At 28.1% G+C, this 14,403-nt stretch overlaps 3 protein-coding genes across 4 annotated transcripts; 2 read left to right on the top strand and 1 right to left on the bottom strand.

Moving 5' to 3' along the window:
* The first annotated feature begins 58 nt into the window (after positions 1 to 58).
* Positions 59 to 2,125, top strand: LOC149894336 (uncharacterized). Its single transcript, XM_090078031.1, has 4 exons — positions 59 to 487; positions 864 to 1,422; positions 1,667 to 1,764; positions 1,927 to 2,125. Exons 1-4 carry the CDS (start codon positions 59 to 61, stop codon positions 2,113 to 2,115), a joined length of 1,275 nt encoding a protein of 424 aa, XP_089934157.1. The 3' UTR covers positions 2,116 to 2,125.
* A 749-nt stretch (positions 2,126 to 2,874) lies between these two features.
* Positions 2,875 to 5,889, top strand: LOC149894335 (uncharacterized). 2 transcript variants are annotated; one of them, XM_090068763.1, is made up of 2 exons: positions 2,875 to 3,060; positions 3,897 to 5,889. In XM_090068763.1, the coding sequence occupies exon 2, from the start codon at positions 3,980 to 3,982 to the stop codon at positions 4,913 to 4,915; it is 936 nt and encodes a 311-aa protein (XP_089924889.1). In that variant the 5' UTR covers positions 2,875 to 3,060; positions 3,897 to 3,979; the 3' UTR covers positions 4,916 to 5,889. The 2 variants fall into 2 exon arrangements, with proteins under 2 accessions (XP_089924889.1, XP_089924884.1); XM_090068758.1 differs by having other exon boundaries at positions 2,875 to 3,235.
* A 905-nt stretch (positions 5,890 to 6,794) lies between these two features.
* LOC149894334 (uncharacterized) lies at positions 6,795 to 12,184 on the bottom strand. Its single transcript, XM_090068750.1, has 6 exons — positions 9,825 to 12,184; positions 8,744 to 9,447; positions 8,316 to 8,477; positions 7,959 to 8,147; positions 7,571 to 7,703; positions 6,795 to 7,144 (listed from the first exon to the last, which is right to left on the bottom strand). Exons 1-2 carry the CDS (start codon positions 11,101 to 11,103, stop codon positions 9,026 to 9,028), a joined length of 1,701 nt encoding a protein of 566 aa, XP_089924876.1. The 5' UTR covers positions 11,104 to 12,184; the 3' UTR covers positions 6,795 to 7,144; positions 7,571 to 7,703; positions 7,959 to 8,147; positions 8,316 to 8,477; positions 8,744 to 9,025.
* Positions 12,185 to 14,403: the final 2,219 nt, after the last annotated feature.

Genomic DNA, 14,403 nt, shown 5'->3' with positions numbered 1-14,403 from the left:
GTCAAGTCATTAAAGAAACTTGTTTTGTTGTTAGGTGCATGAAAATCTTCTGTCATCTATGAAACGTGATGAATTACACCTTATTATAAGGAATGACAAAAATTTACTTTTATATGGTGCTGTAGAGCTTCAAAAGAAAGAAAAAAACAGATACCATGATATTCGAGGTTCCCTTCGTTGCTTGGCAAAACTTTTGATTGAATTTAGAAAACAATCAAATAATTCCAATGCTAGAGCTGAAGATATGGTGTTGAGTGAAAACTTTGACAAAATAGTAAGTTCAGCAAAATTTTTAACAGGGTACAGAGGCCCAAGAGATATTGACAATCCTAATACTTTTTGCAAGTTTGGTTTTTCACTTCACAACCTAGTTTTAATTGTCCGTGCTGTGTCGCTAAAAGAAAATAATAGCATAAGGACAGAAAAGTGTAGAAATTTTTTAGAACTATATGAATCAGAATGGCTCATACTTGCAAATAATGCAAGGGCAACCTATGAGTGTAAAAAGACTTAAGCACCTGAGAAACTTCCTCTTGAAGATGATGTTGTTATCTTCAGATCCTTTCTAGTCAATGAAATAGAAAAAATTTGTGAAAAATTTGTTGTTAAAGAATACAGATATTTACAAAAATCACACTTGCACGCTTGATGAGTTTCAATACACGACGAGGAGGGGAGGTTTCTAAACTAAAACTTTCAGATTGGGAAGGAGTAGAAGATGACAAATGGAAACGTCGAAATGATATTGACCAAATTGAAGATTAGGTAGTATTTTTAAATTACTTTTTATTTTAAAACTTTATGGGCTAACTGATGTAAAATTATTTAATTTTGGTTTAAACTAGTATAATCTGATAATCTAGGTAGAGCGGAAACTAGCATGTCGCCTTAAATTGTGCTACGTTGAAGGAAAGAAAAAAAAAGGCAAATCTGCTTTAGTACCAATTCTATTTACAGATGAGTCAGTTTCAGCAATAAGACTGTTAGTTAAATATCGCACAGCTGCAAACATATTGAGCAACAATTTATATGTATTTGCAAGTGGCTTAAGCGATCTTTATTACCGGGGATGGGACACCTTACAAGCTTTAACAAAGAAGATACCATTATTAAAGCAACCAAAACTAATCACGCCTACTAGAACTCGTAAGCTCCTTGCAACTATGCTGCAGCTCCTAGACATGTCACAGGCTGAACTAACATGGCTTACAAACCATATGGGGCATACTTATAATGTTCATTTTGCATGGTACCGCAAAGAAGATAGTCATATAGAATTGACAAAAGTGGCAAAAATTTTGACAGCAGTATGTAAGGGAAAGAAATTAAAAAACAAAAAAATAGACAATGTTTTAGATGATGACAAAAGTGATTATGAAGTTGAAGGTATCAATTCTGTAACAGTAGATAAACCAACTGAAGGTTAGTAATTTATAACGAATGAAGTTTTTAAACGAAAAAACTGAGATTATAACTACACTAGGATTTAACGAGTAACATTGAAATCAAACTTTAATCAATGCATTAATCATTTTAAGAATTACAACACAAAATTTATACTAAAATCTTATATGGCAAACACTAATACTTAACCAGATTAACTAATTTTGAAAATAAATAAACTCAGTACCTGTATCTGTAGCTGTGATTGCAAACTTTATTTCAGATGAAAGAACAAAGCAAACCAAAGAAATCAAACGTAAACAGAAAGAAAATTCTGATATTGCCATTGCAGATGATGAAAATGGTGTTTCTAGTAAAAGGGTAACAAAATATTAAATTACAGAGAAAATTACAAACTAAAATATTAGTTTTTGTGCATTTTTCTTTATAGTATATATCAGTATAAAAATATATATGTGCACACACACACACACACACATTTTTCAAAAAAGAAAAGAAAATTATTTACTAAATTTTATTTAGAAAAAAACATGGAGTAAGTGGTCAACAGAAGAAATAAAAGAAGTGAAATTAGCATTCAAAGCATACTTTATTTCTAATAAAAGACCCCAGCATCACGATTTCTTGAATGTTTTAAGCAAATTTCCTCATCTTAAGTTGAGAGGATTAAAAAAGTTAGGGATAAATTCAACAGTGAATTTAAGAAGATAAAGAATTCTAGGTAAAGTTCTGTTTCCTCAATAAAATTTAATTCATATAACCTGCATATGTGATTTGAATGATTATATGATAATCATATATATATATATATATATATATATATATATATATATATATATATATATATATATATATATATATATATATATATATATATAATGTTTAAAAAATAAGAGATACTTTTCCTTTAGAAAAAGTAAAATTACAGAATATGAAGAAACTGGAGCATAATTCTTTTAAATATTTACTAGATTTATTTTTTATATATTTTAACGTTTACATTTACAATTGCTGTAAAAATTTTATTTTAAAAACTTTTCTTTCGCCATCTCTAGCTAACCTTTCTATTTGATGACGCGCTACTGCATATTCACACCCCCTCCCGTCTTTTTTCCCTTTATTGCAACATGAGAAAGATCGTTGTTGAAAATGAAAGAAAATCAATCAATATTAATTTTTGACCAACATAAAGTAGTCTTATTTAAAGTTGAAAAATTTAAAAATCCCATCAAAATGATTACACTCGCCAAAGAGTTATTATAGATGGAGTGAGAACGAAGTTAAATTATGTCATTTTTCACGGAACAGTCTTAGTTGTAACATAATTTTCAATGACTTTTCGCGTAATTATCATAACTTAAGGTTATCCAATCACATTCCACATTAAAAAGTATATATCCAATGATATTTCTTTAAAAAAATGTTATGAACGTTTTAAAAAATAAATTAAAAAATAAGATAAAAAGTTTACATGGAAAATGGCTGATATTGAACTGGAATTTGCTTTAAAGAATATAGACATTGACGAAGAAACTGGAGATAGATTCATTTTTATTCAATCCAGAAATCGTGAATTCTGAGGATTTAATCAACGAGGATGATATTGCTATAGATTTTATAGTGGAGGAACTTCCTCATATTCCAAAGCTTGTGTTTGTAAGCGATGATAATATTTCTCAATTTGTTTTCGAAGAGGTCTACTTTAGAAATAAATCTTCGTCCACCCTTACTACACTTCCAGTTTGTTGCAGTTTTTGTAGTAAAAAGTATAAAAATCAAAATTTTTTAAAAATTCACGAAGAAAAGTGTAGAAAAGATATGCATGGAGAAAGTAAGTTGTTAATGAAAAAAGTTGCTGATTTTAGTATTTCAGTGTTATTTTAAACTGTTTAAAAATCATTTCATGATTGTTTTTTATTCATTTTTTGTAGCTTTTGTTACATATTTTAATGTAATTAAAACATTACATTAAGTTAATATTTTTTTTGTAGCTTTAACACATCTGTCAATGATTAAAAGATGTAATTAAAGCTACACAAAATGAATACAAAAAAATCATGACTAAGAATTTTAAACAGTTTAAAAATAATGTATATTAGTGAGTTATAATTGCATTTATTTTACAATATACAATTATGCTATTATAATTGCATATTAAATATAATTAATTTTATATTAAAATATTAATGTAACATGTCTGGATGTTAGCCAGCCAGATGGCACTGCATATACCGTTGAATTCCCAATGGGTTTAAAATTCCCAAAATTCAATGACTATTTTTAGTATAATCAATTTTAACAAAAATTGCCAATATTTTGTAGAACAATAACTACAAATATTCCCAATATTTTAAAAACACTTTATAAAATATAATTCTGGCTTTATAAAATATAATTCTGGCGAACACCCTGCATGTATACTTTTTATATACATTTAATTATATTTTACGTCATGTCATGTTTATTACCAATATCTATTCATTTCTTTATAGCTCCTAAGCTGATAGAATCAGAGTTCAACACACACTCTGAGAACTTTATTACTCGATCTTTAAAGGAAGCATCTGAAGATCCTATGCATAACATTACTGGACCAGGTGTAGAAGTCAAGTTGTTGGCGGAAGAAGTAATGCAAGTGTTATCAAAAGATACATCAAAGCTTAAGGAGTTTGACAGTCTTGCTAAAGCTGAAATTTTTACAATTATAAAACTTAATGGAACCATGTGCCATAACAGAGAAGAAATGTTCAAAAAATTTCTGCATTTATGCTATTTAAAAAAAGCAAAAGATATTTGGAATGATTTCCTATCCCTTAGCAATATTTCTACATCGAAAAAAGCAAACAGTCTATTACTCCAATATATATTTGATAGGTTATTGCAATGGAGTTTAGAGTATCGTGTTAAATGTATAAATTTAGATGTAAATGTCAAGGAAGTTTATAAGCCTCTTGATATTTCTGAAGAAGAGACTATTAGATATATTGCTGGTTATATAATATATGTTCTTAAAGAAAATATAAAGGATAAACGATCACCTCAGGGTAAAGCATTAATTGATTTATTATCATTATGGGGATCAAAGACAGAGCCAAAAGATGAATGTGCAGATATAAATAAATATACAATACACTGGGTTGAAAGAGTTAATAGAGGAGGGCTCATAATAGTAAATGACAGATTTTTGCTTTTTGTTCGTCAAATTGAAATAGATGCTTGTAAAATTATAAACAAAAATTTGCTAATCACTTATTGCGGGGAAAATTTAAGTACTTTAGTTTATAACAATATAATTAAAAGTGAATTAGTCATAGAAAAATGGGAGATGCTAACAATGGACCTTGAAAATGACAGTATAAAAAATGTATTATATGAGAAAATTATTAAAAGGTGGATTAATATCAGAATTAGGGCCTTTGTTAAAACGTGGATTCAGATTATGAGAAGAAGTGAAATAGGGCATAAAATTTCCCGTAAAGGAGAAGTTTCACTACGTAAAAGTTTAAAGTAGGGTGTATTCTATTAGTAGCAGATTTTTTAACCTTTTTTAAATATGTTTTTTCATGTTTCTGAATCATATTTTTTTATCAAAAGTAACATATTTTATTTGTAAGCTCTATTTTTAATTAAGAATAAAAAGAATCGTATAGTTATTAAACTATAAAAAGTATTATATGTAATTGAGTGTTTTTACATCATTGCGTTTCATGTAATATTTTCCTAAAATTGAAGTAATTAAACAGATGTATTTTTTTATATTCAAATATTGATGTTAATTAGTTTAAGATTTTATACCCCATACTTTTTTACTTATTCCCCATACTTAAGTCTGAAGTGGAAATTGTTCTCCCATGTTCCATATATATTTACAAATTCTATATAAGGTCACAGTTCCCTGATACATTTTGTGCACTTTAATGCTAAAAAAAGCGCTTTATTTCTTCAAAAACAAAGTAAAACGAAGAAAGTAAAAACGAATAATATTAATCCCTGTCTAAGCCTATGTGTTATCAATTCTCTTGTGAGTTCTCCCTAAATCAATCGATGTATGTACTGAAGCCTTGTCTATACCTAAATCAGTATGATGTCATCACTTGCGTTTAATGCTGTAAATAACCAACAGAATATCGTTTAGTCCTTTAGAATTCTTCAGTTATGTAATAATTTTTTGAGGGAAAATCTTAGCAATTAAACTAGAGAACTGTTTTAAAGTAATTAAAAAGATTTGTGTGATGCCAAAGTGCTCAATATAGTAAAAATATAGTAAAGAATTTATATATATATTTAAATTCTTGCTCTGCGTATAAGCATTTTATTGTTTCGAATCTTGAATCGAAACAGATCTTTAAGAATTCAATCAGCAATTTAAGGAAATCCAAATTAAGGCTTCATCAAAAATTTATTTGAATAAATTATTTTTTTACAGATTAATTTTTAATATTTATTAAAATGCAGATTAGGCTGTTGCTTTTGGCCCCACTATTTGAGGGGGCTTATTTTAGAATTGATTCTAAAATAAGGCCTAGGGCCCTCGAGGATAAATACGGCCAGTTCCCTCTCGACTACTTTTTTTAAAAAAAAGGAAAGAATACTTTGCTGCCGTTAAGTCCGCCACAAATTGTAATGGCATTTCGAGCTGATGCTCAGAACTTTTTTTTAAAGTAGAAAAAGTCAAAGAACCTTAAAATGATTTCTAAGATTTTAATGAGTTTCTAAAAAATTAATGAGTTCTAAAACCCTTTTTGAACATAAGGAATCTTTTATTTTTTAAAAGGTGCTCTAAGAAGTCCTAATGGTCTTGTCACAGAAGACGAGTTGGCTGTCCGTTTACAAACTTACCATAAACGTTTATGTGCTACGAGCGGGTATCGAACTCGCAACCCTTGGATTACAAGTCTAATGCGCCACGGTTGATTCTGGAATTCCTTTATCAGAACCCTGATTCCAAAACACTATTTTCTCAAAGGGTTTTAGAAAACCTTTTTTGAACTTCATTTTTTTAGGGTTACAGATGGCCTGTACCAATCAAGTATGTTTTGGTATTGTTTTTTCTTTGTAACAGTACTTTTTACTTTTTTAGATCATTTCAAAATAGTAGATTTTTTATTATTATTTTGTATTAATGTCGAAAACGTATTTATAAGTATTACATTAAATTCATTTGTAGCAGAATATTGTCACTTGTGACCATTTACTATTTCTTTATATTTTAAATTTTTCTTTGTTACTTGAAAATGTTAGCGAAGTAAGGTACTTTAATATAAAAATTACTATTTTCTAGAACCCCAAAGGTTTCCAGAACCCGCTCTCGTTGGGGTTCAAGAGCCCCAAATTTAGTTCAGGGTTCTAATCCATGCTTATACGGATTTCTTTATTTAAGTTTTCTTTTTTTTCCCATAGAGAAATACGCCTAATTAATCATTCAACAAAATTTATTTCCTTTTAGAGCGTTTGGGCAGTTCTCTGTTATCATTGACGTCGATAATTAATTTTTCGCGTATACAGCCTCTAGTATTACCACGCATAACTTTCAGCAGGTCAGATTTGACCACAATAACCTTTCGATTTAGAAGGCCATATTCGTGAGCAGTTGGATTTTCGTTTGCTCCTCCTCGACTACGTATTCGTCCAAAGTGTTCTTCAACTGAATCCTGGTTTAATTTATCGGATAAAAAATAAAGCTCTTGTCCATCAGTTACTCTGCTTAATAAATATGGGACTAGCTCAACAAACGAATGCACTATAAGACAAAATAAAAAAAAATAAAATATATATATATATATAAATATATAAAGTATATACTTTAAAAATCGGGGCCCCAGCTGGAGCCATAATTATTGTGGGCCACGCGCCTATGCTCCCAAGAGCCAGGCGCTGTATATACTTATGCCATTATGTTATAATAATGATGCTTTGCAAAAAATTGCGATGATTGGGTCCTGGGTATAACAATGCCCCCCCAAAATTATCCCCCTCTACACCAAATTTGAGGCAAACTAGTTTGCAACATATTTTTTTACTATTCTCAACTCAATTAGAATTCATCGATAGATTTCAAATTTCATGAAATAATCTCTTAGCATTCAAAAGTTTTTTTTTTTTTTTTGAGTAACACATTTTTTGTGAGTATACTTTCAATGAACAAAAAAACTCAAAATACCAATACCAGTAATCCTGATTCCTTGGATAGTCTGAGAACTCAAACAAAGTTTGGTTTTCATTGCCTTAGGTATCCTTTCATTCGATTCAGCTTGTGCTTTCCACTCATTAATATATTTTAGGTATGTGCTTTGCAACCACTAAAATAGTAGAAAAAATGGCATTAGGAAAATAGAAAAATAAAGATTTTAGAGGATAATTTTTTATTTATTAAGGAATCTTAATATTGGCTTTTCTTTTTCAAAGTTAAACTCATTGGCTAATATTAAATAACACTCATTCTCATTTTTTTGGGAAACTCAACCCTAAACCAAACTAGTCAAGTGCAAAAACCAGAACACAATGATGACAAATTTCAACATTAAGAAAGGTATATTAATTAAAGATAACAATACCTCAAATCTCCAATCATCCACCGCACGATAGGGGTATAGAGCAGGCTTCCTATTCTTTTGACCTTGAAATTTATTGTTTACATTCAGCATATCAAAAAACATATCTGTTAAACGAATGAATTTTTCCAATTCTGATAATTGTTCATTGTTACAATTAGCGATTGCATCAGCTACAGTGCTGCTCAAAACCTTAAAGAATTTGTAACAACTTTTACTAACATATTATTCAGTATAGTGTAACTTCTACTAATGTTCTGAAACCACTACTCATCATTTCTTGAAAGTTCAATTATACATAACATGCGTCATCTCCTGAAAGAAATTTACATTTACTTATATAAAATGAAATTGTGTTACCTGAGCAGCTAAATTTACTCTCATCCGCAATCTAGGTGTTAAAAACATATGGTCATGCGTCAATTTGTGTAACTTTCGCAGTCCAGGAGCTAAGCGAAACCTGCCAAGATCACAATCGTAGAGGTCAATTAATTGCTGCCAGTTTAAAGATTTTTCATTGCACTAAATAAAGATGAAACTGAAATATGGTCTTAAAATTACATACTAAGTTTAATAACCCTAAAGAACAACTTCAACAAAAAAGTATTCATTTGCTTAAATAGTTTTTCTTATAAATTTATAATAAATTGTGTAAATAAATTATAAAATAGGTATTTAGCCAAAAATATAAAAAAACAAATCAATTATCAATAAAAAGTTTCATAAAATATAGTAAAAATAAAAAAATAAATCTGACAATAATTACATAATTTGAATAGGAAATTTACCGTTAAATTTCTGGTAAAATTATTACTACCAGAATTTTCTAAGTTATTCCTCAATGTCTTCAATAAATGTGGTGGGTCACTGAAAAAAAATATTTTTCTATCTATGTCATATCGATTATAAACCCAATAAACAACCCCATCAACTGACACATTTGAGCCATCAGCTAATTCATGCAGTTTGAAGAAACTTCTGTTTGAAGACGCCCCATCGGAAACAAAAGCGACAACCTCTAAACCAATACTCTCTGATATTCTAACTGCTTTCCAAATAATTGGAAACAATTAATCACTTGATAACCCTAGTGTACAAAAGTAAGCTAACGGATATGTGAAACGCTTTAAAAGACCACCAACCATTACACAAAATATATGTGATGCAAGATCCTTAGTTTTGTGTGTTACCAGGCTAAAACACCTGTCAAATTCATTAAGTTCTTCGTTAATGTCTCCTAATTCTGTAAAGCCTCTTAGCTCCCCAGATGCAGAACAAAAGACAAGATTTTGTTTAATCTTCATCTCATCAAACATTATCATTGTTTGCCTTTCATGATCTTTTAGTGTTTCTATTTTTAAATCTAAACATAATCTTGAAACTATTTCTGCTACAAATCCTGAGTTACTTGAAGCAAAGTCAGTGTATTGGTTAAGCGTTGTTCTATGCGGCAATTCAATAAAACCTGAGTTTCGAATGTGCTCATATGCAGCTAAAAATTAAATAAATTATAAAAATAATAATACTGTAAAATGCTTTTAAAATTAAAAGAATTAAAATAAACAAAAGAAAAAAAAATTATTTCAAAAAAATATTATATTTTAAAATGGAAAAGTTGACTTTTAATAAGGAATTAATTGAGCTTATTTTATAGGTTTCAAATTTTGTCAGCAAAGCTTAAAAAATAATAAGGTTAACAAGTTAAGAGATAGGTACGTTAGGTACCTCGAAGATTCTTAGGCATCTCTCTCTATTGACTTTCAGTTACAAGAGAATTTAATGACTTCATTTAATATATAAAAAAAACAACTGAAACAAACATTTTGTAAACAAATTAGAATAACCTTATATACTTGTTAAGAATTATACCTGGAGATTTTAAGTATATGCTGAGACAAAACCTTACAAACAAGGGGTGCCATCGAGCAGACTTTTTATTCTTTAATCCAAAATTTTTAAGTTGTTCTTGCCATAATAAATACTTTGGAGAGTCTCTTGGAAAGCTAAGGTTATCATTGTTTTTTAAAACACCACTAACAACATCATTTAGTTCGTCAGGCAAAACAATGCTTTCTTTTTCAAAAAGTTTTTTTATTCTCTTTTCTTTTCTTTTTAGAACATTCTTCAAATATTGTAAACAATTATGTTGACCTTCGCATTTTTGTAATAGTTGTTCCCTATTTTTGTAAATATTAGGAGATTTTTCTTTACTTCCAATTGTGCCTGTTTCATATCTATGAGAATACAAAATAAGATCTTTTCTCAATGCAGTGCAATGATCGCATCTACTTACATAATTTGAAATTAGTTTATCACATTTACTTGACCTTATAACTTTAAGATCTGCTTCAGATGAAAATTGTTTATTTTCAATTGTTGCTTTAATGATTTTATCTTTGTTCAAGAAATGCAATTGGGAGCCATATGACAGTTTATGAGAAATTAGATCCTTAAATTCATCATTGGCTGGACAAATCTTCAATTCGCTAATAGCTATAAAAAACTCATGAATGTTTTCTTCATATATTATTTCTGGTATTAATGCAAGATAAGGATTTACTTTAGATACAAGCAAATTGTAGGCAATTATGTCCCAAGAAAAGTTTTTATAAATTTTTAAACTTTTTTCAATAACTGGAATTCCACTTATTTCATGAATTTTGCTAAGATAATAACAATTTTCACTTTCACTTGTTTTCATAAATTCGTACATGCTAGCGATTTCAAGAAACTTGTGAAATGAAGTAATAGGTGAAGGTATAGGTGATAGTGAAGTATTATTCGATTTACTTAGGTCATTTTTTAAAACACCAGAAAACTTAATTTTATAAATATGCTTGTTTAAATGTCCACAGCATACTAAACATGTTACTGTTTCATGTTTGGTAAAATCAGCAACATCTACAAGAAACACATTAAATGGACTTTTCTGGTAACGCTGGAGTTTTCTTAGACATTTCTTACATAAAAATTTTGGGTGGACATTTTCACAATCATCATTGAGATGGTGACCAAAAATATCAAATATTTCCTTACTGAATTCCAGAGCAGTCTTTTTACAACCATAATATTGGTCTATTATTATTTTTTGCTTACATAAACGGCAAATGTTGGATAATTTTTTAATATGTATTTCAATTTCATTCATATTCTAGCTATTAAAATAATAAAATAATTTTCAATTTTATATAAAAAAAGGTAATTAAATATTTTTATTATTTTAATACAATTTATTTATTTATTTTAAAATACTGTTTAAAATAAAAAATAAAATTTATTCTATTTAAAATAGAATAAAACTTAATAGAATAAATATTAGCAAAACAGTAACATAAAAACATTTATACATTTTTTTTTTTTGTTATAATAAAACAATATTTGAAAAACTGATTTAAACTAGATATTTAAGCTTCTAAAATTTAAAGTAAAATTTAGTAAAAATTAAAAAAGAGTAAAAATTGCCAAGTATAAGTGAAACATTGACATAATATAGCATTCAGTTCAACAAAAAACTTTTCTCATTATTAACTCAATTAAAATCTGGACATTCATTATTAATATTAATAATAAAAAAATTTTACTAACTGTAATAATATTTATTACCTTAGGCAATACCTGACTATTATTATTTTAAAAAAAATTACAATACAACAGGTAAAAAATTAACATAAGTTGCTTCAATTTTAATTAGTATTGTCAAATATCTGTTTGTACAATAGATACCTTTATTTACCAATAAATATTTACAACATATTTACGGATTTTAGGTTGCAAATACGGCAAAAATATTCCAACACAAAATAAAATCGTCAAGGGACTTATTGAGTGCCTGGAGGATGTAATGAGTGCCTGGTCTAAAGAACATTCTTAAAGAACGTAACAAGCCTATAGCTGAACAGGCAAACAAAAAATAAGGTTCAAACATGTAGTAGAGATTGTTTTAAACTTTGATATTTATACCTATAATTGAGGTGTGCAAGAAACAATTACTTCACCTTAATCGTAATTTTTGTTGTAATTAACTTCTTCATTGATTCAATAGTTTTTTAAAATCTATCCCATAAAATTTTAAGAGGTTAATCCACTTTGATTACAGCTTTTAAAGCTTACAAATTACATTTCAAATTTTTTCATATTTTTGCAAAAAGCGCCATTTTGACTTGCCGCTGGAATAATTATACTACAAAGACCATATCGGGATGTGAAATAATTTTCGGCTTCGTTCTCACTCCATCTATAATAACTCTTTGCACTCGCCAATTTTTTAACGGAATTAGTTCTTTGACTTGAAACAAAGTTTGCAACGCAAATTGATGTTTTACACAGAAACAAGAAAAAAAAGTGGGGTTAAACTTTCAAAAAAAGGTATAAAAGTTCTCGAGAGAACAAAAAAAAAATAATAGTAGAGTAATTCTCATTTAAAGACTTTGAGCTTTATTCTTACGGATTATGATGAAGGCAACAAGTCTTCATTTCTTTTTAGTTTAGTTGTATGCTGTGATGTATTTCGCATTATCAATTATTACTCCAAGATGTTTCTTTTATGTTTTTCAATATTTTAAAGTCACAATTTTTTTTAAGGTCAATTAAACAAGAAAAAGAAAAACCAATTTGTAAATAATAATTTTCGCACTTTCCTCGTTCTTTCTGTTTATATACAGTTTTTCTCTCTTCTTTTATAAGTAAAAGAAATGTTTTCTTTTAAAAACCTCCACTAATCGCATCCAGACGCGCTTAGCTGTAAAACTACAAACCGCGGCATAAATCAACAACAATGATGAAGATGTGGATATGGTTTTCTCAGTATTCAGTATATAATATAATAGAAGCTTTCAAATCAGTATCGTGTAAAGTTGGATCCGCTTATACTAACTTTTCGATATATACAAATATTTGATTTCACTGTTTAAACGCTTCCGGGCAAATTTCAAATAAAGTCCTTAGAAATCCCTCATTCGAGTGTATTTAAGTATAATTATACATTTTAATTCAAGATTAGGGAAATTAAAACTCTTTTAGTGAACAAAAAAAAATTTTAAATTGGATCCGTTTGTAATGGATAAAGAGGTGGTCGCGCTTAACGATATATGTTCCTATGTATGTATGTACAGTGGTGGCCAAAAGTCTTGGAACAACATATTTTATGTTATGATAAATTTTTATACTAAAAATAATAAACGATAACAGTAAAATAAATAAAAAAATAAATAAGTTGTAACGCTGGTTGGCATAGTGAATTTGTTCACAACCCTGAACGTCGTACATTTGTTAGAAATCATGTTACATTATCTCAGTATTACAATTATAAACTTTCAGTAAGACATTTTTTTTTTTTTTTGTCGTAATTATGGTATCAAAGTATCATAACTCCATTTTATATTTTTTCTTTAAGATTTACGAATGACGCATTTAAACGATTTATAGAAGAAAAAAAACTGACTGATTGCCTTTTATGTAAATTTTTGTCAGTTAAAATGATATAAATATAAGCAATTAGTTACTTTTTTTTTAAATTTTCTCTATTTTTTGCCTAATAATTTGTTATAGGTAACTTAGGGGATCTTTTTAAACGGGGGTGAATATTGTAGTTTTGCGCGTTTGTCAAATATCGAGTTACTTAAATCTTACAAGGTGTTTAACTAATTAATTAGCTTAGTTAGCACTTGCAGCACTTTTGAGATAAGAAAAAATTGTTATATATATAAATCACCCATGTAGCAAGCAATATTGGCGCAATATTGGCGCGATATTGGTGTCAATATTGGCACAATATTGGAAAACATATTGGCCCAATATAACAATGTGAACATTTTAATGATATTGGCCTATATTGTTTTCGTGAAATCGGTCCAATAATAATTTTATATATTGGCGCAATATTTAAATGTAACATCGGCGCAATATTGGTGGTAATATTGGCGCAATATAAAAATGTGAACATTTTAACGATATCGGCCTACATTGTTTACGTGATATATGGCCAATAATAATTTTATATATTGGCACAATTGACCAATTTTACAAAGAGTATATATTTATACTTTTTGTAAAATTGGTCTAATCTTAATTTTTTTAGCGATTTTAGCGTTATTAGCGAAATATTGGTCTTTATACGGGGTGAACATTAGATAATATATTATAAAATAGGTTAACATCGTTAAAATGTTTGCGTTTTATTGTATTATATTATTTACTTTATAGAGTATATATACTTTAAATTGTATAATGGGAGCAGATATTTTAATTATTATAATTAAATATATTATTTTATGGTCAACTTATATCTAGACCAATTTTTTCTTATATAAAAAATCAAGATTATACAAATTTCACGAAAACTGAATGAAATTTGTTTTCTGCAAATAATAAAAAAACTGTAATGAACTGAATAAAAAGTAATATAATATAAAACAAGTAATATGTATATAAATAAAAATATAAAATACTA

Source organism: Hydra viridissima, unplaced genomic scaffold, assembly GCF_058129835.1.
Source record: "Hydra viridissima isolate aposymbiotic clone 2 unplaced genomic scaffold, HvirCarnegie_v1 scaffold_1, whole genome shotgun sequence".
NCBI lineage: Eukaryota > Metazoa > Cnidaria > Hydrozoa > Anthoathecata > Hydridae > Hydra > Hydra viridissima.
Note: the sequence above shows the minus strand (reverse complement) of the source record. Positions and strands in the feature narration are given on the sequence as shown.